The sequence below is a fragment of the Peromyscus eremicus genome, chromosome 14 (genome assembly GCF_949786415.1).
Source record: "Peromyscus eremicus chromosome 14, PerEre_H2_v1, whole genome shotgun sequence".
NCBI lineage: Eukaryota > Metazoa > Chordata > Mammalia > Rodentia > Cricetidae > Peromyscus > Peromyscus eremicus.
In genome coordinates this window covers 11,847,643-11,875,496 of record NC_081430.1, presented here as the reverse complement: position 1 = coordinate 11,875,496, position 27,854 = coordinate 11,847,643, and the positions used below count along the sequence as shown (strand labels likewise).

Below are 27,854 nucleotides of genomic sequence, written 5' to 3'. Positions count from 1 at the left end.
AAAAACCTGTATGAAAGGCAACAGTCTGCAGGATTTTAACAAAGTCTTTCCTCTCCACTTCCACCTCCCAAAGGTAAACAGAGACTTCTTTAAAAATACAAGGACCAAAGCATCAAGAAAATATAACAATCAGAAGCACAATAATGAAGTCATAATAGTGACTTCACAATAGTGAAGTCAATAATGAAGCACTAAAAATATTAAACAAACACTGTAAAAGGGAGAAATAGCTAAAATTCAGCAATAAAAACCGGTGATTTCAATCCTTCATTTCCCATGAAAGAGGAAACAGCTGGACAGGGGACCAGCAGGGAAACAGGTTTGATCAAGTCTACCCAACAACTAACCTAAAGATGCCTGGAAAACACTGATCCAGCAATAACTAAACACAAGGATTTTCCCAGCACATGATGAACATCCTCCAGGAAAGACCATATGCAGGGCTATAAAACAAACCTCAATAAATTCAAGACAAAGGTAATATAACTCGTGTTCTCTTGCCACAATGGAATGAAATTAAACATCAATAACAGGAAAGATTTGGGAAATTCACAAATAGCAGAAATGAACACATTTCCAAATAACCAATGGGTTAGAAAGACATTATAGAATACTGTGATTAAAACATTGTGATTAGTGTGAGAACATAAGCATCCAGCAGTTGAATGAGCACAGAGACAATCACCAAATCTAGAAACACAAGAATACTCTCTAGAGCAGTGAAAGCGCCACATACAGTGAGACTTAATGACTCTACTCTATAAATATATATTGGTAAGATGGCTCAGTTAATAAAGTACTTGCCATGAGGACCTAAGTTCATATTCCTTGAACCTCTGTAAAACCAAGGTGTAGTGGTTCATGTCTGTACCCCAGACTCATTGACCAGCTTAGTCATGCTGAATTAGTTAGCTCCAAATTCAGTTTGAGACTCTAGCTCAAAAAAAATAAGGTGGAAGGCCAGTGGTGGTGGCATACACTTTTAATCCCAGCACTTGGAAGGCAGAGACAGGATGATCTCTGTGAGTTCAAGGCCAGCTGGTCTACAGAGCTAGTTCCAGGACAGCCAGAGAAACCCTGTCTCAAAAAACAACAACAAAAAGGTGGAAAGTGATAGAGAAAGACAAAAGATCGACCTATGGCATCTTTGTGCACACAAACACAGGGCATACAAACAGACATGCATACACACAAAAATACTAATATGCATTTATACATCATGGTCAGGAAAAAGGAGATTGAAGTACATAAAGATGAAGCCCACTGATCCTGGATACTGTTAAGCTGAATGTCACATTCTGGAACAACAAACAAGTTCTCATGGATACAGCAAACGTCACACAGTAGTAGGATGGTGGCAGAGGAATGTGACACCAGAAAGAGATGTTAGGGCTAGGATATCAGTTATGATGGGAAGAATATTATCTAGGACACATGCACTATTAAAGTTATACAAAGACAAGAAATAAGCCTTACACTGTTATATCACATTCTATCTTAGCAATAGCCAAGTATTTTATCATTTTTTTCCTTAAAGTACTTAACTAGAGCCTTGCAATCAGCTAAACTAGCCTTTAATTCTCACAGTCCAGCCTCAGTTATTGGTACAAACACTGGCAATAGTGCACACTCTCAGAAATTGACTCCTGTTTTACACAAGCAGTGCAGAACCTCTAGACATATTTTGCCCATAAACTAAAGAATTATTCTTTTATTCTTTAAATTCAGTTAGTCTTGCTAGATGGTCAACATAATTGAACAAAGTATAATGGAGTCTTGTTCCCTTGTCCTTAAATGCCACCAAAGGAGACAATAACATCTTCTCTGCCTCCATCAAGCATTTTCTACAACTGTAGTAGTTGTTTTGGGCAATGAAGGCCAAAAGCACAGAAGCCCAAAGAAGACACCAGAATCTTTGTTGTGTACAGGAAAATAAAACACATCCTCATGTTAAGACCATTACAAATCTACAAACAATGTGCTGAACATTAAAGTTGATCTTAGCTGTACTAGGAAACATTGCAATAACTCAAAAACACAGTTATGTAGACATCTACAAGAACATTTAACCTGAAACAGAAAACCTTACTACTGCTTATGGGAAAACCATAGACCATGTATTCTGAAACACTAAATGGCACATGTCCTTTTGTGTGTTTCCTGCTTATATGAAAAACAGGAAGCCTCCTAAAGTAGGATGGTATCAAGTCTATTCTGCAATAATAAACAGTCCATAATAGCTATAACAACTATTGTGAGACAGAGTAGTAAAAACAAAACCAAAAACCCATAAAACCACAGTAAAGCAGAGGATCACACAATTAAGTCTTTAAAATATAATTCCTATATGAAAATATCCTGCCTTCATAATTTTCTGAAGCAAGGTTGGATAGGGTGCAAACAAAAAAAGATCAAGGATATAGTCAGGAAAGTCAAATCCAGGGCAATCCAACAGGAAGAAGCCTGGGATTCCTAGGAAGGCACTATTACAGGAGCTGTGCTGTGCTGGACAGGCTGAGGAATCAAAGGCATAAAGAGAGGGAGAGAATAGGAGTGTGAAGTTCTCCCTCTGTACTGTGAAAAGATGACTGCAAAGGAAACGTGTGGTGGTATTGTGTTCCCCAAAATATTGTGCACGCTAATAAACTTATCTGGGGTCAGAGAAGAGAACAGCCACAATATCAAACAGAGGATAGGCAGTGGTAGCACACGCCTTTAATCCTAGCACTCCAGAGGCAGAAATCCATCTGTTCAAGGATACAGCCAAACATGGTGACTCACGCCTTTAATCCCAGGGAGTGATTGCAGAAGGCAGAAAGGTATATAAGGTGTGAGGACCAGAAACTAGAAGCTTTTGGCTGGTTAAGCATTTGGCTGGTTAGGCATTTGGCTGGTTAAGCTTTCAGGCTTTGGAGCAGCAGTTCAGCTAAGACCCATTCTGGATGAGGACTCAGAGGCCTCCAGTCTGAGGAAACAAGATCAGCTGAGGATCCGGTGAGGTGAGGTAGCTGTGGCTTGTTCTGGTTCTCTGATCTTCCAGTTCACCCCAATACCTGGCTCAGGTTTGATTTTATTAATAAGAACTTTTTAAGACTCCTGCTACAGAAATGAAAATTCAAGAGTCTTGGAAATGTAACAATTTGAAGAAACTCGGAGCAAGAAGGATGACTTTAAGAACAGCAAGCATGATGAGAGATGAAAGGTCCATAGAGTTCAGGCTAACACCCTGGGAGATGAAAATGTCCAGAGACAAGAAAGGTGTTGAGCACTGAGGGCAACAGCAAGGGCAGCAGATACAGAGCCATTGAGTGGCCACAAGGACCGCAAACAGCAATCACGAAGCCGGGAAGGATGGCCATGCACGGATGGAGAAGTACTAATGGAGAAAAGGTTAAACAATATGCAAAACAAAATCCTCTAGAAATTGCAGAGCTGGGGGTGAGGAGACACAAAGAGGAAAAATCTTACCCTGTTCCATGAGAATGAGTAAGAACAGAGCTGTCTCCACCAATGTGACTGTTAAGCAGTAGTCAAGACCAGTTTGGATAGGTATAGCACAATCACTGAGGCAGTTAAGCCAAGGCTAGGCTATCACAGTTCATACTGCCTGAACATGTTTCCCACAGTCAAAAATCAACAAGATAAAGAAATACAGACTCAAGAGGTTCTCCTTACATTTTTTCAAAATGCAAACAATACTTTCCAAAGAACATAATAACAAAAGTAATTTTTTTGCCTAATTATAAAGTACATTGGGAAACCATTTCCATAAAATAATCTCAAGATGGGATTCCTAGGCATTGCCTATTTTTGTGAAAATCAGTAGAATACTAAAAGTCTAATAGCAATGAATCAAGGAACCATTTTTAAAAATGAATCAAAGCAATGCAAGAATTTTCAAAGACTCCCTGGTTTTTGTTTTTTGTTTGTTTGTTTGTTTTTTGGTTTTTTGTTTTTTTTTTTTTTTGATTGCTGGAAATTCTCACAGGTGTACTGAGGATTTCTTCTGACCTGCAAAATAATAGGGTAACAAAAGAAAGGGATACGATATTAAGTGATTTTATACCCAATTTTATGTGACAAAGTTCTAAATAAACAAAATGCAAAAGTAATCAAAACTCTATTTTTACTCTGTAACCACTGAAGTCAAATAGACATAAGCAGTAGAGAAAAAGACCTATAGGTTCTGTAGGAACAAATCATGTGACTAACCCATTTGAACGGGTGGAGAAAAATCCGCTCAAGTTTCACACAGGATTTATTAGAACAATATAAGACTGGAAGTGTTTAAAAACAGCCATTAGGTCTCTGCTTAACATTATTTAAGGTGACCAGTAGATAGACTTTCAAAGTCCAAGGGGCTTTTCATATATTGCAAAACTATACATCTTTATGGTGGGACAAACAAATGTAGACATAAAGGCTACCAGGCTCTGAAAGGGTCTAATAAATTACAGTCCCTTGACTTCTAGAAGTCCGTTTTAATGGAAAGAGAGAAATGTAAACTGATGCATGCAATCATCATGAAATGAGGCCTTGAGTTTCTAGTCACAAACTACAGGGATTCTGCTGAGCTGTCACAGTAGGGGAGTTGGGGAGCCGCTGAGAAGGAATTTGCATAATCAGTGTCAGGCAATAAGGTACTTTCAGGGAAAGAAAACTTAGCCTATGACAGGAAATGTGGATTGTAAGGAGAAACTAAAGAGACGGGGTGGGAAAGTCATCACGATATAGGATGGAGTACAATGACACAAAATGATTGATCTCAGGTCATATGGTCATCTAAATAGAGCAACTGTGAAGAAAATAAAAATAAAAACCATACAACTGGAAATGATTATTCACAAAACTATTAGGAGAATTTCCTTGGTAGAACAGGAACTACACTTGAGACAGTCCAGAGAAAAGTTTTTAATGATCAGAAGATAAAGAGAAGAGATTAATACATCAACATGAACTACGAAGACTTATCTAAAATTTGGAGTGGGGAATAAAACTTCCCTTATAGTAGCAATCAGAGCAAGGAGACATATAAAGGAGGAGGACTTGGAGGGAAGAAAGAAGAAATGTAACTATTATTACTGTTTTATAATCTAAAAAAAATTTAAAAAGCACTAGCTTAAAGGGGAAGTCTTGAATATTAATGGGAAGTATTACTTGGGGTCAGCCAAGAATTATCTAATTGTTTATGCAGTTCAACTTTCCATTTAAAGACTCAATCTCAGCAAAGCAGGGTCCTCCTGATAAAACTCCATTCATCCTCTGGAGAAGATTCTCCTGTGTCATCTCTAGACCTCACCAACCAGTGTTCATCTTTTCCCGCCCAAGATTTCCACACTAACTGGTAAACTTAGCATATCAGGGCTGCATCCCTCCAAACTGAAAACCAGTTCCTAAAATGGGAACTAACTTTCCTCACATTTCATATCCAGAACATCAAGGTTCTATAAATGCAAATTTACTTAGCACAAAATATTCATGAAGAGGATTAAATGCTCTGTCTAGTAGTTCAGCACAATGAAAACCAGGGGACATGAGGCTACAGAAGTGACTAAGCAGATAAAAGCATATGCTGGTTCTTAGCATGCACAACCACCTGTAACGGCAATTTCAGGAGACCCAGTCCCTCTACTGGCCTCAATAGGCATGTATGCACATGACATGCATCCAAACAAGCAGGCATACACACATACACATAAATAAAAATGAATTTAAAAAAATTTAAAGAAACAAAAGACACAACCTCTACCTGAAAGACTTTGCACCTGTAGAGTAAGGAAACAAACACCACAAGATAAAATCAAAGAAAAAGGTTCCAGCAAAGCATACATTCAGGATTGTTGCTAGTGTGCATTCCTTCTGTTATCCCCAAAGGGCTTTGATAGCTGACAGAAATACAGCATAACTGAAAAACCTAACTATTGAAGAGACACAGGTGAAGAGACACCCATGAGGAAAAACTGATTTTAAAAGAAGAAAAAGATGTGACAAAGATAACACATAAAACTTAAGATATAAGTGAATTTAGAAATAGGGAGTAAGATTAGCCAAAGAATCTCAGTGTACATTACTGGGAGTTCTTCAACTTTTCCAGACTATGGGGCTTTTAGAAATTTTATGCTGTGGGTACTCATAAAAACTGTATAATTCGTGGATGGTCCACTTACCTTCACAACTATGATGAGGGCAGTAATAAAGTGGCTACTGACTAACAGTGTCTGAATTTAGACAACGACACAGCCTCACAGTCCAACTCAGGAAAAGCAGTTCTCAAGGAAACCAAAAAATCCCAGTGAGATTGTGGTGATATTGTGTTCCCCAATATATTGTGCACCCTAATAAACTTATCTGGGGTCAGAGAACTGGACAGCCCCTAGATATAGAGGCCAGAAAATGGTGGCACACACGCCTTTAATCCTATCACTTGGGAGGCAGAGGTCCATCTGGATCTCTGTGAGTTCAAGGCCACTCCAGGAACAGAGCCAGGTGTGGTGACACACACCTTTAATCCCAGCACTTGAGATCTCATGTCTTTGCTTGGAAAAGACACACACCTTTAATCCCAGAAAATGATGGCTGGAAGCAGAAAGATATATAAGGTGTGAAGACCAAAAATTAGAGGTTTTTTAAGCTTTTATCTTTTAGCAGCAGTTCAGCTGAGATCCATTCAGATGAGGACTCAGAGGCTTCCAGTTTGAGGAATCAGGATCAGCTGAGAAGTCGGCAAGGTGAGAAAACTGTGGCTTGTTCTGTTTCTCTGATCTTTCAGCATTCACCCCAATACCTGGCCCCGGGTTGGTTTTCATTAATAAGACCTTCTAACAATTCATGCTATATGAGATGCCTGACTTCGAAAAGGAAGGATAATTAGATTGTGTATCTTTTAGCAATAAGAACGAGCAAACATCAATTATCATAGTCAAATGTTTTATGGACAAAGGGTTAAAAGTTTGATATTGTAGTCTTCAGATAAAACACTAGTGCAGATGTTCTGTTGTTAATTGAGGACACCATACTTTGAAAGCTAACTGAACAAGAACGCTGTTCGTGTTGTTACATGGAAACTGCAAAAGAATGCTTTCTAGGCCAGGAGGTGGTGGCACACGCCTTTAATCCCAGCACTTGGGAGGCAGAGACAGGCAGATCTCTGTGAGTTCCAGTCCAGCCTGGTCTACAGAGCAAGATCCAGGAAAGGCACAAAGCTACACAGAGAAACTCTGTCTCGAAAAACCAAAAATAAAAAAAAAAAAAGTATGCTTTCACGTGTTATATATACTTTGTTTGTGCATACTTAAAAAGTAACTACATATTTTTCTTTGCAGGTACAGGTGTAGGACTAGATGATCATACTATTACAAGTGTACAGACTGTAAGCTTAATCACAAAGAACGAGCAATAAATAGCCCAAAAGAAGGCTGCAGAACCTCCCTTCAAAAGGCCACCATGTAGCTAGCTCTGTAGACAGTACAACCTCAGGAAGCTGGTGTCTGCATGAAGGACAGCACTTACTAGAAGCTCGTGAACAAAACAAAACTTGGGGCCTACAATGTCCACAGCATTTATCTTGCTCCTCAAAGATGGACAGTGAAATGTATCCAAATTCTGACCAAATAGAATCTTCATTTTAATGACATTAAGAATAAATTAAATTTCAGAGCAAATGTTACAAAGCACTTACCTCACATTTCTATGCGTCCAATGAAAATTCTCTTGTAATGATTTACCATAGATTTTGTGGTGACTGTTCCTGTTGTTTCTAAGACACTGAGGTGTGACTAATAAAGGGCTACAGGTAGGAAGCCATGCAACTACAGCTGTCTTAGTTACTTAGTTACTATGGCAACTTAAAGAGAAAAGTTTATTGGGGAATTGCTTACAGAGAGTAAGTCCAGATCATCATGGCAGGAAGCATGGCAGCAGGCAAACAAGCATGAACCTCATATCTCATCCACAAACAGGAGGCAGGGAGTGCTAACTAGGAATGCCTTGGGCTTCAGAAACCTCAAAGCCCACCCCCAGTGACATCCCTCCTCCAACAAGGCCACAGCTCCTAATCCTTCCTGAACAGTTCCACCAACTGGGGACCAACGATTCAAACATCTGAGCCTACGTAAGTCGTTTTCATTCAAACAACCACAATAGCTCTATCCCAGGAAGTAGAAATAAAGACATACTACTTTAAGCAGGAAAAAAATTAACAAAGAGGAAAAGGGAGAATGAGTATTTGTTAAGAGTAAGGATAAGTCAGGAATTGCAAGTAGATAGCAAATCTTAAAAGGTCTCCAATGATGGAGTAAAGTACAAAGCTTATTACTGTTGACATTATGATGAGACGTTGATGGTGATGATGATGGAGCTTGTGTGTGTGTGCAAGCATGCATGCACGATGCATGTGCACAAGTGGCAGTACACTGCACCCGTACCTGCACATACAGAGGCCACATGAAGATATCAGGTATCTTCTGCCACTCTGCTTTATTGCCTTGAGATGGGGCATCTCACTGAGCCAGACATTTGTCATTCTAGCTAGGCTGGCTAGTCAGCAAGTGTCCAGGATCTGCCAGTCTTTGCCCTCCCATGCTGGGATTACAGGTACAAGCGACATGTCTAGCTTTTATGTAGATGCTGGAATTCAAATTCGATTACGCATGCTTGCATAACATGTAGCTTTCTTTACTGATGAGCCATCTGCCCTGCTGCAGAGATTAATCTTTAAGGCAAGAGTGATAGGTACAAGAAATTCTTTCAATAGTTTCAAGCACATGGGAATTCCAAGACTGATTCTGGAAATTTCAGGAAATAATTACAAGATATTATGTTGGCCCAGGAAGAACCTAAGGAATTTCCAGTGGTTTCACGTAAAATTCAAAGTAAACCTTTCTCTTATCCTTGGTTGTCATCATCCTAGCATTTAATTGTTCTAAATTCTTAAGAGAATCTTGATATTAGTAAAGCTACAGGATTTATACAAATGTAAAGGGTCTTTGTATTAGAATTTAATTAATGAACATAATACCTGTCAGTGCGGTTAAATCTCTTTAAATACCCCTGTACTCAGGAATAATGCCCCAAAGTCCCACTCCACTCAAGTCACATGAACCGCTCAGCTATATTATACACTCAAATGTCTTTCTTCCCTTCCTCTGCCACTACAATGAAACAAAGGCTCAGTTCAACCACTACTCATGCTCAGACAAGTAGTTCCCCATCATTCTTAATTTTGTTTAAAATGAGCTTTTCTTTACAAAGGTCATGCTATTGACCTGCCATCAGGGATCAAGTGTATTAAGTGGTCTTTCTGAGAATGAGGCTGCTGATCATTTACACCCCATTGCCTAGTGCCCTTTGCAAATCTCACTCATTATGCAACACTCAATATATAGCCTGATGAAAAATAATGACAAAGATTCCTCTGAATATACAGAGGGCAGTTAGTAGACCACCTTATGTACTTGTTAAATTCTAGTCAAACTTCTAGGGTATAGGCATGTCTTAAATGTCTTCAGTGGTGATGCTAGCCACAATTCCTGATTATGAGAACATGACTGAATAGAATAATTGAATCTCCCATGCTCTGTTGACATAAGAGATCAGCAACCTTATGGAAATGGTGTGTGCCAAGCTGCTCACCCCAGATTCTGACAAGCAAAGGAGCAAGGATGTAGAATCCCCAAATGGTCAACTCAGAAATATCTAGGAGGCACAGATATGTGGGGCTTTTCTGGCAAATCTATTTTGGTTGAACTGGCAACTCCATGTAATCGGCTTTTTATGCTTCTTTTTCCCAACTGTAGTTATTACTATTAAGTAATTTCTTAACCATCTCACCTATGAGAATATAAGCTTTAAAGGGAAAGAAATCTTTCCTGGCATCTCTCAGAATTTCATCAAACATTGGTGGAAAGAAAGATGAAACTCAGCCCCCATCAGCATCTCCAGGAGTGGCTTATCTGCATTCATATCAATGCCACTTTAATTTGAAGGCACCCCTCCCTCAAAACACAGAGAGGACCTGCAAGTGCAGAAAGGGATATTATCTGTAGATTCAAAAGAGGCAAAGGGAGAGGTAATTACATCTTACTTTTGGGAAAATTTGATCAATATAGTTATATCCCTTTCTCCCCTCCAAACCCTCCCATATACCCTTGCTCTCTTTCAAATTTGTGGACTCTCTTTTAATTAACTGATATTACATGCACATATATATAAACATATGGATACATACATATAAACACATGGAGATATATATATATATGTATACATATACATATATATATATATATATATTCCTAAAAATAGAAGGTTCTGCTCAGTCTGCATAAGATAATTGTATGTATGCTTTCAGGGCTGGCTATTTGATACAGGATAAAGTGTGCTATGCTCCTCCTGGGGAAGATTATTTCTCTCACTCTCAGAATTCCATTGTTGCTTTAGTTCTTTGTGTAGGGGTGAGGCCTCATGGTCTTCCCTCATCTACTTTGACTCATCTATTGGTGTTGTCCTTGTTCAGTTTATGTTCAGGCAGTCGGTGATACTTCATGGGTAGAGATTTGATGTTACCAGAGACACAGCCTCACGGCAGACCCCCAGATCCTCTGCCTCTTACAATCCAGCCTCACTTTTTTTTTTTTTTTTTTTTTTTTTTTTTGAGACAGGGTTTCTCTGTGTAGCTTTGCACCTTTCCTGGATCTCGCTCTGTAGACCAGGCCAGCCTCGAACTCACAAAGATCCGCCTGCCTCTAGCCTCCCTAGTGCTGGGATTAAAGGTGTGCGTCACCACCACCCAGCCTTCCAGCCTCACTTTTAACAGGTGTTTTCAGTTTAGAATGAAGGTATCTACAAGGTGTTTATCTTTAATCTGAAAAATAAAAAAAAAATGGTTTTCTTGTGTTCAGTCTAATATCTATTCTGCATGCAGTCTGAAGCTTGAAAGTCCATACACAAAACAGAATAATAGATACCAGAGACTAGAAGAAGGTAGGGGAGGGAAAAAGAACTAATCAAAGGGTGAAAAAACATAGATTAGAGGAAGAAGCCTGAGTGAGCTATTGTACACAATGGTTACCATGAAAACAATGCACTATGTATGTCAAAACAACTAAAAGACTAGATTTTTAAAATCTTATCACACACACACACACACACACACACACACACACACACACACACGTATGCAAGCATAATGGATTTGTTAGTTGCCCAGGTTTAATCAATCCACACTGCAAACGTATATCAAAACATCAGACTGAATCCCACACACACACGCATTTATGACTTGTCAATGGAAAATGAAATGCTGACAGAAAGCTCTACCGAAGGAATCCCCTGCTAGCTTCCGATGTTATCTGAAAAGCTCTCCCACCACCACCCCTGTGGCTGGGCAAGCCTTTCCTGCTTGCTTCTATGCCGTGAAGAAAGAACAGCTGTCCATCATCACTCACAAAAATTTCGCCAACCACCAGGAAAACAGCCATATTCCTCAATGCTGTCAAAAGATGTTCTCTTGGGCACTACACATAGGCCTGTCTCTCTGAGCTCAGTGAATTTGAAAACTGTAATTAAGTCCCTATTCAGACTTCACTTTTCTGGGCTACATAAACCCAGTCCTTTAGACTTCCAGCACAGAACAGAGTTCTCAAACCTTTTAATAATTTCTACTGGATTCATCTGGATCCTCTCCAAACTCTATACAATAAAGCCGTGACTTGGGCTTGAGGGGAAAAAAGGCATTGCCCAGCAGTTTCTTAATATTGTGCTCTTACATTTTTGCCATTTGTTTTTCCTTCTGTGTATTACCCTGTGCATGTCACCACTGAATTATGTTCGGTTTACATCAAAGGGTTCGTCCATGGTCACTTTTGATTTGTAATCTTTTTATGATTAGCAGAGTTAAAGCTCCATATCTTAGCTTGAAGACATGGACACTTGGTGTTACACTTAAAAGTAAAACACCAGGCTAAGGACTGTAACCCGAGAGCAGTATTCAGAACTCACTTCCACAAACTTCTCAGGATGAGTCAAAAATACTGTCAGACACTGGAGGGTTTAACTTTAATTCATCCATGGACTAGTTTCAGGACTCTAGCAAATACTGAACATTCAGAGGAAATAATACCTATTTCTCAGGGTGCTCATGGGAATCTAAATCAGTTAACATTAGAAAGACTGAGGCAAAGTGACACATGCATGCTCTGTCGTAATTTGATGTGTGCTCATGAAAGAATCATTCTGGTCATTTTTTAATGCCTTTCACAGTATGGTACAAGGCCGAGAAGGCACATTCTCTATAGAATAAATTCAAGACTGGGGACAGACTGCCCGGAATAACAATATAGCACAAGACTGAACGTGTAGCATACACCTTTAGAGCTGCAGCTTTTCTGACAGGACAACGGCAACACACAGAAGACACGTGATGCTGCACTTGAGGGAGGAGCGGGGACATCTATGAAGCCACAGCACGACAAGCATGCTAGAAGCCAAGGAAGCTAGAGGCCAGTGCTTCCCCACGGGTATTGATTGAGTACTGCACCAAAAGAGACTATTATTTAGCACAGAGTTAACATTTCAGTTCACAAAGAATAGCGTGTTTACTCAAATACAATCAAAATAGAAACGCTTTTCATTTCCTGTGAAAATAATTTTATTCGAGTATTTCAAAGAAAAGTATAAAAGACTCAAAAGAGACCACACACTTCAGTGATAGTAAAATGGTTTTTTTCTCTTTTAGGCATTTAAGTGAATTCTAAGCTGAACAAGGCAGTAAATTAAAAGTGTATTTTCTCTAATGACATCTTTAACATTTGACTTCTTGTTGAGCAAATCAATTCTCCTACAAAATGAAAAAACTAACCATTCAAAGAACTATAGAAACATCTCTATTCAACAGAAACCAATAAATATGCTTCAAAATTGCTGATTGACAATAGCATAATTCTATCCCCGATTTTAAAGGATTTGATTTTCAAACCACAGCAACTTTCCATTCGGTATAGTCTAGGTAACACCGCGGAGAGGAGCTGTGTTTACAGTGTGAGTACATAACCCTGAGCAGTGCTGAGTTGTCCCACATCATTTGCCACAGGAAGAGTTCCTGAAACCCTCACACAGGCTCACTAGAAGAAGATGGAGAGACTGAAGCTTAGGGGGGAAGGGACGTTCTGCTCTGAGTGACAAACTAAAACAGATATCCTGGAATGTTTAGACTGTGAGAGAAATCTCCAACTAACCCAACTGTGGTCCTGCAATCAATAGGTCACAACCAGTGACTCCTTATCTAGGACCTGACAGAGCAGAATAAGACCATAAACAGTGTAAGAGAATAAACTCTTCTAAAGCCGTTGTTCTAAGCCACTGCTACACTAAAGTAACTAAGTACTGAGGAACAAGACATTAACGCCTTCAAGAATAGTCAGAGATGGCATAGCTTTCCCTTACCTGTGTATTTCCCTTTCTACATGAAGTAACTCTAAGCAAGGCCTGTGGCTTCCCTTCCCCATGGCCATACAGCTGAACTCATGGCGGGGCCAGATCAAAAGCTCAGGACTATTGAAAGTGTACTCATTTAGGAGACTTACTATACTGTTTAGTTCATTCTGGGTATGAAAGGGGATTGTATCATTAACTATTAGCAGAACTGTAGACACATATGTGAACTGTGCTGGGCAAGCCAAGATGAGCAGCCCTTTTTTTTTTTTTTTAATGACAAAGTACTGTCTATCAAATAAACACTGTGGGAATTTACTTTGTTAAACAGAACATTTTTTAGGTAAGGCACAACAATCTGCCCTTAAATATAAAGCTGAAATAAGCATTTAAATCTACGCTCTAATTGTTTCTTTACAAATAATAATGTCTTCTAAATGCTAAGCTACCAGAGAAACAGGAGGGAACACAGCAAAGAAACCAGAAGGATCCTGTTAATGGTTCACAAAGATTACCCAGTATTTCCTGTACCCAACTAGTTAAGGACAGATGCAAACTAAATTGCTGATACCACAAAACAGTGCTCTTCAGGTAGCATGGCAGTGAGATATTCTGCATGGTTTCTATAAATAGAATAACTAATATCGATAGTCAAAGACTTTAGTAAGAAACTAAAGCCAGAAAACTTTTGTTTTACAGATCAGTATCTCACTGATTAGATTAGTATTTGTAAGTCCAAATGAGTGTTACACCCCACAATGGACTTTTCAACCAGTGAGTAAATGACTAATATTTTTGCTTATGAATCCTTCATGTAAATTTCACAGGCATATTCCAAAGCCCTTATGACTTGAAACATCTGTCCAATGCACTTTTTTTTTAATAATATGTGGTTACAAACTGCATATTACAGCATTTTATAGGACATGTATAATGTGATAGCTTTGTCCTTTACAGGAAACATTTAAGGTGTGACCTGTAATGAGATACTGAAGTTACCACTTAACTCTATCATCTCTTCCAATTTATTTTCACCGAGTATTACACAAGATTTGTAACCAAATTAGATAATAATTTTCACACAATTAGGCACTTAATCACATGTATTAATATCTCACTTTTCAGAGATCATCAATTCAGGATCATGAAAAATAAGCCTAAAAGAATCAAGAAGAGAATAAAAAGTTAAACAAGATAGAAACACATATCACATATTGGTGTAGCCCTAAGCCCTTCATGCTCAGCCCATGTACTCACATAATGAACACAATTTAAACAGGTTAAAAATAAGGGCTTCCTGTCCTATGAAAGATTAAAATGATTCAAAAAGTGTCATAACACTTCCATGAGTATGAATGCTAAAAACAACATAAGAGGAAACAGCCATTTAGATAGAAGAAAAAACCATATCGTTAGTCTTAAGATATGAAGACAGACTAAATGAAATAGAATTTTTCTGCCAGCAGGACTAAGAATGTAATGTGCATGATCATTATGGAGAGCAAGCTGTGAGATTAATGCACACATGCCGTCCAGAGACTCTTGCTCAGGCAGTATCTCATCAGCGTTGTCAAGGCAATGACCTCCTAATCACCAGGTCCATGTGATTACCTCATATGGTCAAATATGACCATATGAGCAAAAAATAACTCCAACAATCTTAGAAACGTGTAAACCCTCCATCAATGAAACCCAGTGAAAGATGATCTCAGGACCAATGAATAAGCAAGAATCTATTAGAAAGGATTTAATTTTTTAAAAAAACAGCAAAAAACACTATCAATACTAGGAAAAACTATTCAAATTGAAATTTCAGATGTAAAATTTTACTCTTTTAAAATACCTATTTAAAAAGAAAAGGATCAACCATAAGATGGGAGAAAATATCTGCAATATATATCTCTCACAAAAGAACAGCATGCAAAATAATAAGCCACAGAACTCTATAAGAACACCAATAAATCAACTTAATAATGGATATTTAAAAACATCTGAACAGACACTTCACAAAAGAAAATCAATAAACACTTGAAAAGATGGTCAACATCCTAATTCACCAGGGAAACACACAGTAAAGCCACAGTAAGATATGAGTATGTATCACTAGCATCGCTAAGACTGAGAATGCAGAATATTGGGCATCAAAATACATTTACCCAAAGTGAAAACATATGTCAAATAAACACATTAAAAGATGTTCAACATCATTAAGAAAATGTAAATTAAAGCCAAACCTCGATAATTTAAAACAATTATTAGAATAGCTGATATAAGAACTAATGGCAATATCAAATGTGGTAACCATGGAAAAATAACATAACTTATACATCTTCAGTACGTAATATAAAACACAGCAGTACTGTAAAAAATAGTTTAAAATTTCTTAATAGAAAATGTAATGCATAATTGTGACTCAGCACTCACAGGTGGTTATTTATCCTAATAAAAAAATGGAAACCTACTTCCAGACAAAATCCTTCACATAGATATTCATCGACTGGGCTCTTTGTTTAATAATCAACGATAAGTAAAATGTGTTCCAATGGGTGAATTATTAAACTATTATTATTAAAGTGTTCTCCATCTATACTACTCAGCAATGAGAAAGAAAATAACAACTGTTACCAAACAATGCCATTCATGGATATCGCATGGCTATATTCTATAAGCTCCCACTGGTGTAACATTATCAAAAAGGCATAATTAGAGTAGAGACCATAACTCAGTAGTCATACATTGAATGTGGGTAAGGCCATGAGATCAGTTCCCAGCACACACAAAAAGGTAAAAGCTGTTTATAGTGTCTAGAATGGAAAGTATTATACCTGTAAGTTTTGAAAGCAAATATAATAAAACAAGCAAAGAGAATGCCTTTTCTAAGATCCATACCGTGGAAACACGAATGAAGTACTTTGTATAGAACACAGGAGAGAATCATGGCAGGATGAGGATGAGGAGTGAACGCACAAGGATGATCATGAACAATGATGAGCATCTCCCATAAGCAAAAGACTTCTAGGTACATTAGTCACAAAGCAAAACCATCTGGGTCACACTCTTTAAGAAGCAGCACACACACATACTGTTCGTCTTGAATTACGAAAGTCTTAAACATAGGTGCAGAGCGCTGGCTGTAAGGAATAATGAGAAACAGGGATGGAAGCTATCAGGCCACTGCTTATCGAATGCATACCTACATGTAAGCACACCAAATACATATTAGAGTTTCCATTATGTTCATTAATAAGATGTTATTTTGTAGATATCTCATCACAAAAGTAAAGGCTACAAGAATATATGCCAGGCAAATGGCTGCTACAAAGCAGTGATCATTCAAAAGCTACTAATTGTACTGTCACAGAATGCTGAGATGCTAGTGGGCTGCAAACAAAATAAACATTCTTCAAAATGAAAACACCCAGTTAAAATGGCCAGTAGGAAGTCAAGCAAGAATTCCAAATTTCCATAGTCAAATACAAACTTATTAGTAAAAATATGCCAAAAAATTATTACCTTTTAGAGTATGGGAGGAGGGCTAGAGAGGTGGCTCAGCAGTTAAGAAAAAGTGTTGCTCTTGCAGATGGTTTGGGTTCAGTTTCCAGCACCCAAAGGCAGCTCCCAACCACTCACAACTCCTGTATCAGGGGTTCTAACCCCTCTTCTGACATCCGAAGGCGCCTGCACACACACACAGCAATAAACATGTACTCACACTCATACACACACACACACACACACACACACACACATGCCTGTACACACATAGTGATATACATACACTCAGACACACACATGTACACACATACTCACTCACATGCACACCCACTTAATTCTTTAAAAAATAAATAAATCAGCATGCCTGGGGACTAGAGAGATTGCTACATGGTTAAGAACACCACTGCTCTGGAAGAGGACCTAAGTTTGATTTCTAGTCCCCACATCAGGTAGCTTGTAGCCATCCATAACTCCAGTCCCTAGGGATCTGATCTAACGGCTTCTTCTGGCCTCCACGGGCCTTGACACTCACATGCATATTACCATACGTGGACACACATATACAAACATTTCCACAGACAGACACATACATATGATTAAAAATAAAATAAAAAGGACAAGAAATCTTTTAAGAGTAGAGCCAAAACTCTGGGTGCTGAGGGGATAGATCCGTGGATACAGTGTTTCTGTGCAAGCATAAAGCCTGGAGTCCAGACCAAAGCACCCATGTACAAAGCCAAACTCGGCAGCATACATCTATAAGCCCTGTGCTGGCTCAAAAGACAAGTGGGCTGGCCATTCTAACCCAAATGAGGAGCCCCAGGTTCAGTAAATGACCCTGTCTCCAAAAAAAAAAAAAAAAAAAAAAGGTGGAGGCACCTGACAGTGACCTTGGACCTTCACACACACATCCAGGGGTGAGTACATCTACATACACACATGCACACATTACATAGACATAAAATGTTTTCTCAAAAGAGTTGAACAAGAGGCAAAAGACATGTAACCTTCTGCACCTAAAGAAATTACGTCTTGTAGAAATGAAAGTATTAAACTTACTTACAAAATCACAGTTCACTGTGACTTCTGATGATAAGCAACATGCATTAAAAGAGGAATTTCACAAATAAATCAGATATTGGGGTGTGTGTGTTTAAGAGAATCCAGCAGCTGCCAGGACCCCCAATTTTTTTCTAAAGCCATATGTTCTGATTACACACAGTCTTTTATTGCTGTGCTACAGCTCACACCAAATAAAAGGGAACAGAAGGACTAACAACAGTGTGTGAACTCAGGCAAACTGGAGGCTTGCTGATAAAACTGTAGGCACTACAAATAAGGACAGTAAAAACATTCAACAGGTGTCTGATATGAAACCTGAATGGATCCACTCAGGTTAAGAACTAAAGTTGACTTTTAAAGGAAAAAAATCTAACCAACCTAAGGACATCTAGTGATTCAGGGCACCCTCACTTGAGTGGTTCTCAGTTGAGGATCAGGTTACAGAAGTGTGCAGACTAGAATGCCAGACAAGTATCACAACCTGAAACGAGTAAGTAAAGCCTGAGCTGAACAACAACAGGCATGTACTTGCAGCTTCGCAGAGATCCTCAATTGTGTTATATTTCTAAAAACAAGTCGGAGAGCCCACCAGTTAAATTCAATTGCTAGGGCTCAAGGTCACACAGTCTCCATGGATCAGCTAAAACATAAAGGGGTTTCCCTTTCAGGTTTTAAAATTTGATATAACTGTAGTTCTCCTATGGAAGTGTAGAAAATAATAGACTTCTATGAGCCTTCCATCTATCCAAATTCTCACTGTGGTGATATCTTATAAAACTATAATGTGAACTCACAACTTAAACAAGCAGACATAGTTAAAGGCTTCTACTGGTGTCCTTTTGTAGACAACCATCTCCTTCTTGTCCCATCCCAATGCATTCTTCTTGATCAACTTGCCTGTCAATCACCGTTGCTCATTTCAGAATTCAGTCATTTCAAAAATGGTATGTGGATGCAATCATTCAGTATGTGACCTTATAGAGGGGTTTTCTTCAATTTTGATCATTCCCTGGAGACTCAGCCAACTTATTTTGTGTTATTCCTTCCATTGCTTAGATAACCACAAAGTGCCCACCTGTCAGTTTGTCTTTCCACCACTGAATAACATCACAAATACCGCTAGTTTGCCTTTGCTATGGTTTCCATGGGAACTGTCCCCCATGGCTCAGAGGTTGGAACACTTGGTCCCTAGAGGGTGATACAATTTTGGAGTTGTGAAATCTTTAAGATATAAGGCCACACTACTGTAAACATAAACGGGTTGCTAGAAGTGATCCTTGAAGACATACAATGTATCTTCAAGACCCAAGGGTTCTGCTTCCTGATCTTCCGGGCAGGGTTGTGACCTTGCTGCCATCATGTCTCCCCTGCCATGATGAATTGACCTCTGAACTGGGAACCAAAATAAACCATTCCTTTTCAGTTTCTCCTGGAGGGCATTTAGCACAAGAATGAGAAAAGTAACTCATGAACAAGTTCACCTGTGAGAATAAGTTTTCGTATCTCTGCATAACTAATGAAGAGTCCAGCTGCTGGGTTATATGGTGCATGTTCACACTTGTAAGAAGCAGCTGTACAACCCCATCAGCGTAGTATGAGCAATCCAGTTCCTTCACAAGTCACCAGCGCTTATTGTCATTTTCATAGTCATTCTGCTGGTCTCCACTAACAACTTGCTGCATGTTGGGTTTCTTGTGAGGACTCATGAGGCTGAACATGTTTTCATGTGATGATGCCAGCTGTGCATCCTCGTTACACGAAAAGTTTAGTTTTTCCCATCTTTAACTGGGTTGTTTGGGTTTTTCAATTTTTCCAGTTTTGAAGGTTGTTTGTATATTCTAGATGTAAGTTTGCTGTTGCATGTGTTTTGAAGACACTCTCACAATCCATAGGCTTTCTTTCCAAACTCCAAACAAGATTATCTCACACAAGTTAAGCCAGATTGTTAGGAATTCCTTCTGTGGATCAAGTACTTGTCCCAACCTAAGAACTCATTGCTAGGTTTACATCCTGCGGACTTTATCCTGCTGTTTTCTGGAATATTTGTGTGTGTGTGTGGGGGGTGTGGGGGTGTGGGTGTGTGTGGGTGTTGCAATTAAATCAATGGTATATTTGAACTGATATTTGTAGAAGCTATGGGGCTTTGGTCAAAGTTATTATTTAGCCCATAAAGTCTAATAGCTCCATCTGTTGAAATGGCTATGCATCCTGTGCTGAACTGTTTTTCTACCTTTGTTAGAAATTAAGTTGACTATAAATATGAGGACTAGTTCTGGGTATCTGTCACTGATCAATATATCTTTCTGTCTACCATTTTTTAAGATTGTTGCAGTTATAATACAGACCTTAATTTACGAGGGTTTTTTGTTTTGTTTCGTTTGTTTGTGTAGCTCACACCAGTCCATTTAAAACCACTCCAGGATCTCCCTGGCACATGGAAATGATATCATAGGGTGAAAGAGCTGCAGAAGGCAGCACAAGCAGAAGAGAGAAGCAGAACTAGATGCTGAGGCGGTGACAGGTATAGATAGGCGCATGGCCTCGGCAGACAAAGGAGCAAGTCTCTCAGGCTGCTGGGAGACAACACCAAGACAACCAAGGTGAACAATGGTTTGTTTTCTGGGTTAAGTTTCCTAGAAAGCCTTCTGGATCCCTGCTGTCACCATAAACTGAGTTCATGTCCACGAACTGTGCTGCCACAGGAAACCATGTTGATGTCTGTGATCCATGCTACCACCAAAAACCATGTCGATCTTCATGATTCATTCTACCAACAGCTGCTATGGGCAGGGAAGCTTCTTCTGCAGTGGTATTGATGACTGCAGACTCATAATTTAGAATGAGAGACTTTGAAGGCTTCTGTGATAACCTTTCCCAACTCCCACCACCACGACCAAAAAAGACAGAGTCTAGACATGAAGTTATTGAATAGAGTCCTTAAAAATTGTGATAAAGATGTTGAAGTATAGCTCTTCACAGTTAATGGCTTCTGGGTGGTGGGGGTGGGGGGGTAATCTGGGGGGGTTTGTTTTCTTTAAGGGGCTGGCCATTGGACATTTGACCATGCTCCAGTGAGTATACGGGCAACACAAATTAGACTTGGTGGCTTGTTTTTTTCCTTTCTTTTTTGTTTTCGTTGGTGGCGGGGAGGGCACAGAGTAGGTGGATGGACGGGAGGAATGAGCAACAAGTGTGGTCAGGCTTCATTGTATGAAATTCCCCCAAAAAGAAAAATATTGTGTTGAATGAAATAAAATAAAATAAAATAAGTATAACTTTATTTTAATTATATTTCACAAATCCTTGTGGAGACCCATAAAGCGCAAAGAACCTGACCTGTGCCAGGCTCTCGGGCTGTACCTTAACCAGTTCTTGCCTGTCTGCTCCTTACAGCAACATCAGTCCTTTTACTCTCTCAGCACGTCAGAAACGTCACTGGAATTTGTTGTTCAGGATTCTGACAAGCTTCAACCCTAGTCATTAGCTCTCAACTCAAATTTACCTCCTTAAAAAAGGCCTTGACTACCCAATTTATCATATCAGCCCATATCAGCGTTCTGGATGGCAGAGGGCACATGGGTATGTCACAGATGCATGTTCTCATCTATTTACTTGTTCTTGGGTTGTATCGTGGAACTCTAGAATAAAAAAATGTAAGTTCCATATGAAGAAGCTCCTTGTCCATTTTGTTTATTGCTAGAGACTCAGTACCAAAAACTGTACTCATCACAAAGTGGAACCAACATTCACAAAATAAATTTTAAAGGCCTATTTATGAAGTCTATTGTGAGTAGCAACTACTGTGCCAACAATAAAAATAATCAATATCTACAACATAAATATACAACTCCTCTAAGATACACCCACCAAATGTGACTGTGTGTGTGTGTGTGTGTGTGTGTGTGTGTGTGTGTGAGAGAGAGAGAGAGAGAGAGAGAGAGAGAGAGAGAGAGAGAGAGTGAGAGAGAGAAAGAGAGAAAGTCAATCTTTGCAACAACTCTAAAATGAGCTATTATATCCCCATTTTAAAGTGAAGAAATTAAGGCACATAAACATTAAATAACATAAAACTACTAATCTAGATTAAATATTTATTTTCTCTCTCCCCCCCACTTCCTCTCTTCTTCTTCCCTTCTCCTTCCCTCCCTCCTCCCTCCCTTCGTCTTCCCTTTCCTCTCTCATTCTGTTTTTGTATCTCTAGTTACGGAAGTTATGCAGAAATCTTATTTCTTATGGCATGCAATGTGGTTACTTCAAGTTCTTGTTCAAAAGGAAATATTACTAGGACAGAAGGGCACAACACAGCACGTAAGATGTGTTCTTATACAAATCATTTCTAAGATAATTACTGGGGTTATAACATCCCTAGCTTCAGACTAGTCTCCAAAGGCCTGAGTTCCATAATAGAATATTCAAGAAATGATAAATGGTCAAACATAAGCATACCTTACTAGCCTCAAGCTAGACCATTACACTGTCTAATTTACACCATCACTGAAACTAAAAAGCAAGCAGTAACTTTACATAAAACTTATGTGGGGCTTTGAAGATTCACAGATATCCAGATCATAAATGTTTCAAACTCGAAGGCCAGTTCTAAGTGTACATTTCCCCTCTCCAACTTTTTTGTTTTGATCTGTAAATCCTCAAAGAACAGTATTTGCCATCTAAAAGTAGTTTCATCCATATAAACTAATAACTATTAGCAAAACACAAAGTAGGTTGTCTTCTCAACCTCCCTTTAAGGAGGAAACCAAATAATGTGAGCAATGCCTCTTCATATCTTGATAGATAGCATAGAACCCATTCTTGAGTGCACTGTTTTCAATGAAGAAGCTCAACCTCAGAAAACAATTCATGACTCACATACAATCAATAATCTGGAAGCCTCTGATCGCAAGTATTTAATTTCAAATTTATTCTACTATCTCTATAAAGTGACTTCAGTTTGATTTCTAAGACCATGTTGATGCAGAATGAAGATAGCCTGTGCTGTATTCCCCGAGACACCCTTCATATTTGTGAGGCTGTCTCATAAAGCAGAGTCCAATGATCTCTGAGCAAAATTCTGATCAATTGGTCAGGAATAATGGTAATACAGAAAGGTAACTTTTCAAACCTAGTTTTGAAAGTGTATGAATACCAAACTTCATAAACTTCTTTGTGCACCTTCTTAAAAAGGACACACGAAGACCTCCTTCAGCACCTTTCCTGGGAACACTAGGGATTTCATCACGCTTTCTGGGGAGACTTCACCATGTTCTGTGAAGTAAAGAAAAAGCACGATGAAAGAACCAGAGTTGAGGGAACAATTATTTAAAACCACGAGTCCCAAATGAGCTGGAGCCTGAACAGAGGAGAATATACTAGATACTCTCACAGCCAGTTCTATAGGCAAAGAAAAAAACATGAAAGTTTATCTCATACATTAAGGGAAAGGTTATTGCACTGGGAAGAACATGAATTCCCACATACCATTAACTTCATACACTAAAATGAATTGAAGAAACTAATTATTCAAAAACAGAGAATGGCCTTTGGGAAACATGGTTGCTTAAAAGGATTTAATAGTCAAAGCGCGTGCAGATTATTATCATGAATTAAACTAATGAGAGGATGAAGATATTAGGAAGAAAGTGAAGCTCTCCCAAAATACTAGCCTTGCCTCTCATGCCACGCAGGGAAAAATCAATGTCCAAACACAGCACGCAGCTAGGGCTTTTCCTGAGAGTAAACTCCATGGTATTTGCAGTGATTCCTTCCAAAGCACAATTATGCTAAAGGTGGTGGAGTGGAGCAAGAGAATAAATGTAAATATTGTGTCTCAAATGACAAGCAAGTAACACCTGGACAATGATAAAAATCTTCAGAAAAGGAATTATCTGTCCATAAATGTCCAAAATCAAGAAAATTTCTATATTAATTTTATAAGTATAATTAGAGGAGAAGTGTGAACCAAAAATGTTTAAATATATCTTTTTGTTTTTTGCAAAAATAGACTTTAAGAATGGTCTGCTTGATATCCTCCAAAGGAAACTCAAAAACTAAGACTCTAAAAGCATGACTGTCTGAAAGCTACTTCATGGGAAAAGTACATCCTGATGCCTATTTCAGTTCAAAGAACACGCAGACAAACATAAAGAGATTATTCCCCATGTAAATGGAAGACACTGGGTTTGCTCTGAAAGAGTCTCGGGGGTTATGAAGGTTAGAGAATGAGAGGGAGACAGAGAAAGGAAGCATAGAAGAGCATGCGTGCAACAGGGCACACAGTGGGCTGATTAGTGTGCTGCAATGTCAAATCAGGAAATTAGAAGTCAGATGTATGCATCAGGGATATGGTCTACTGTTATGGTTTCTTTAGCTAGTCCATGCAAGAAAGACTCAACAAAAGTTACAATGTCCCAGCATCAGCTTTCAGAACCAAAGTCAAGAACAAAGTCAAGAGGCAGGTGTCAGTGGTTGGTTCTCCAGCCAATGGGTCCTTCATTAAAAAAAAAAAAATACCCAGTCACTGTCCTGGACAAGGGATTAGTGATGTCCTCTCCATGCATGTGTTTTATCCAAAAATTGACAGAGAACGAGGTGAAACAACATTATAAGAAAAGAGGCAGAAAAAAAGTGGCAAGATAAATACTAGTAGACACCTACCAGAGTCATTATAAATTTCAAACATATGATACATCTTTACCTACCAAGTAAGATACCCCAAATTTGTAGGGATAATTTGATATCTTTTTTTAATTATAAAAAACTTAAATGGAAAACATGTAAGGATTATCCTTTCATCTTTTTTCATTCTCATCTATATTTCTAAATTTTCCATATGCACACAATTTTTAACCAAAATTTTGTTTCAAAGTCAAAGGTTTTAAGAACAAAGAAATTGTTTGTATGGTAGATAATCTGTGATAGCATTGATTCCTGTCATTCTTAACTTGTCCAAACCTACAGAATGTACAAGGCCAGGAGTCAGCCCTGATATGAACAATGGACACAGTGTAATAAGATATGTCAGTATGATTCATCAGTTCTGGTATTTCACTGTGGAAGGTGATGCTTTTGAGGGGACACAGCGTATGATTCTAAGGGATAGGGGTAATGTACAAAATCTCTGCATCCTCTACTATATTTTTTGGTAAACCTAAAATTACTCAAAACAAAGAAATTTTTTTTTTAAATCTAGGACAGATTTGACTCTGTGTGTGTGTGTGTGTGATGTGTGTGTGTGTTTGTGTTTACTAAGTCAAAAATTTCTACATTTATTTCCTTGTATCCTCCCTAATTAGAGCCCTGTCCCTTTTTTCCCCATTTCCCCTTCAGATCAACTGTAACCTGCTACGCCCTCCACTGTTTCCCCACTCTCCACCCACAACAGTTCATTTTCAACTTCCTGGGTGCTGCAGTCACTCCAGGTTATCTATTCACATCTAAGGATGTGGAGCCAGGCGCCCCAGATGAGAAAGAACACATGACATCTGTCTTTGGGTCTGGGTTACCTCACTCAGTATGATCTTTTCTAGGTCCATTCATTTACATAAATGTAATGATTTCATTTTTCTTTATAGCCACATATAATTCCACGGTGTATGTGTACCATATATTCATTATCCATTCATCATTTGAAGGACAATTAGGTTGTTTCCACTTCATAGCTATTGGCTGAACAAGCATCTGTGAAGTAGGATTGTTCAACCAAGGGATAGTATAGCTGGGTCACGTGGTAGATTTATTTTTACCTTTTTGAAGATTCTCTAATTGGTTCCCATAGTGGCTGTACCAGTTTACAATGAATGAGGGTTCCCTTTTCCCTGCATCCCCTACAGCATTTGCTGTTGGTTGTTCTGTTGATCTTTGCCATTCTCACTGGGGTAAGATTAAATCTTGAAGTTGTTTTTCATTACATTTCCCTATTTCCCGGGGAAGACTAACAAATTTTTTTTATATCTCTTAGCTATTTTTTTTTCCTTTTGAGAATTCTTTGTTCAGGACTAAGGCCTATCTTTGTCAAATATTAAATGGCTCAAGTTATGAGTACTCATGCTTGAGCCTTCTATTTTATTCCATTGGTCCACATGCCTGTTTTTCTGCCAGCACCATATTGTTTTTATTACTATGGCTCTGTAATATATCTTGTGGTCTGGAATGGAAATCCCTCCAGCACTGTCTTTCTTGTTCAGATTGTTTTGAGTATCTGGGGTCTTTTGTGTTTCCATATGAATTTTAGGATAGTTTTTTTTCTATTTCTGTGAAAAATGAAATAGGGACTTTTATTGGGATTGCATAGAATACATATATACAGAAAATGGACGCAGTACATTATCAATACATTTCACAACTCAAGAATGTTAACTTTTAACATATGTTTTGAAACAATAAACAAGTTGAACTTTCTATGAAAATTAAATCAATCATTGGAAAGTAATCCCATATACAATATTATTTATTAATTCATGACAATTACTTTGTGGTTGCTAGCTCCTTGAGATGACTAGATTGCTAACCTCATACAACCTGTCTTCCTTCTTTCCTTACTTGTCACTGCTTCTTACAAATGGATATTTGCATCTGTAACTTCCTTGGAAACAGACCCATCAGTATAACTGTTACTGGTTTGTGAGACATTATTTCATGTTGTTAACCTTAAGTTACTGACAAATATAAACAATACTACTGGGCAAAGAACTGCTCTTGCCTCGACTGCTGACAGTACGAATGTTGTCCTTTCTGGACTATTGAATTCTGCCAAGGCAGCGTAAGATGGTCCTTCAATATTCCTGCCTGCACAGTACAAATCAGGTCTGAGACTAAGACACCCAGAATAAACACAGAGTATAATTGGACATTGGAAGAAACAACCCAAGCTGTTGTTTCAGAAGAGTAGAACCCTGGAGCCTCCAGTCTCTTGCGCTTCCTGAGTGTCCACACTCACCTTCCCAGACTCCTTTTTATTCATTCTCCATGGGTGGTTTTGTTGAATCAGCCAATAGAAAAGGAGACTCACACTGAAAAGTAGCTGTGACTATCTAGACATGATAGTGCCCTACGTCACGGATCAACCATGACCAATGTTACTCTCTGATAACCACATTTCATGAACGTATAAAAGTTAAATCAATGTATAAAGGCAAATAAAAAATCTTAAAATAAAGACAGCATGCTATTTCATACAAAAAAAAAAGAGAGAAGAAGAGAGCCATATTGGCTAGAAGAAGCTGAGAGTCATCGAAAGCAGTCAGTGTGGTAGGCAGGAGAGAAGCAAAGGAGCTACCAGAAATGACTTAATCTTCGTCTTTCGGTAGCATGTTTTGAAGCTGCCTCTGCATCAGTAGGAGAAATAGAAGTAAAAAAACAAAGCTCTAGGAAGACAAATACTAAGACAAACAGAGAGTGAGCCCCTTGAAAGTGGCTATAAAATACTAGACCTTTCGTAACCAATCTTACTTTAATGATGTCACCGTACAGAATAAATCACATGGAGTAAACACCACTTCAGAAACTTTGAAATGCATCATTATGATAGGAAAATTCTCAGAAGAAGATTGCAGAGCAAAGATGTCTTCTTTAATGATGATTTCACTTGGCCTAACTCATGAGAATATCCTTCAGCTCTGCAAACTGTCTCCCATTTGCTGAGAAGCATTCTTCTATGCCAGCTTAAAATAAGCAGAGATTACGCAAGTACCATGTGTCATCCTAAACAGGGAAAGGGGGAAAGACAAGTACAATATGGTATTTAAACAGCTGTGTGAAGATAGCGGTTAGAACAAGAATCATTTTTCAGCTGAACTTCTTATGTTTCATTCTGCTAAATATAAACTAGAACATCATTAAATTAACTACTGATTAGTAGATTAAAGCACAGAGCTCCA

General features: G+C 38.5%; 1 protein-coding gene across 6 annotated transcripts in view; it reads right to left on the bottom strand.

Moving 5' to 3' along the window:
• The window catches only part of Immp2l (inner mitochondrial membrane peptidase subunit 2), an 858,278-nt gene that overhangs the window by 609,872 nt on the left and 220,552 nt on the right, over nucleotides 1–27,854 (bottom strand). For 2 of the 6 annotated variants that reach the window (XM_059279986.1, XM_059279987.1), the window contains one exon: nucleotides 27,409–27,678. The exons of the other annotated variants lie outside the window; for them this stretch is intronic. In XM_059279986.1, the coding sequence (XP_059135969.1) occupies nucleotides 27,640–27,678 (39 nt within the window). In that variant the 3' untranslated portion in view covers nucleotides 27,409–27,639. Of the gene's footprint in view, nucleotides 1–27,408; nucleotides 27,679–27,854 lie in introns of those variants that run through there. 6 annotated transcript variants of the gene reach the window in all.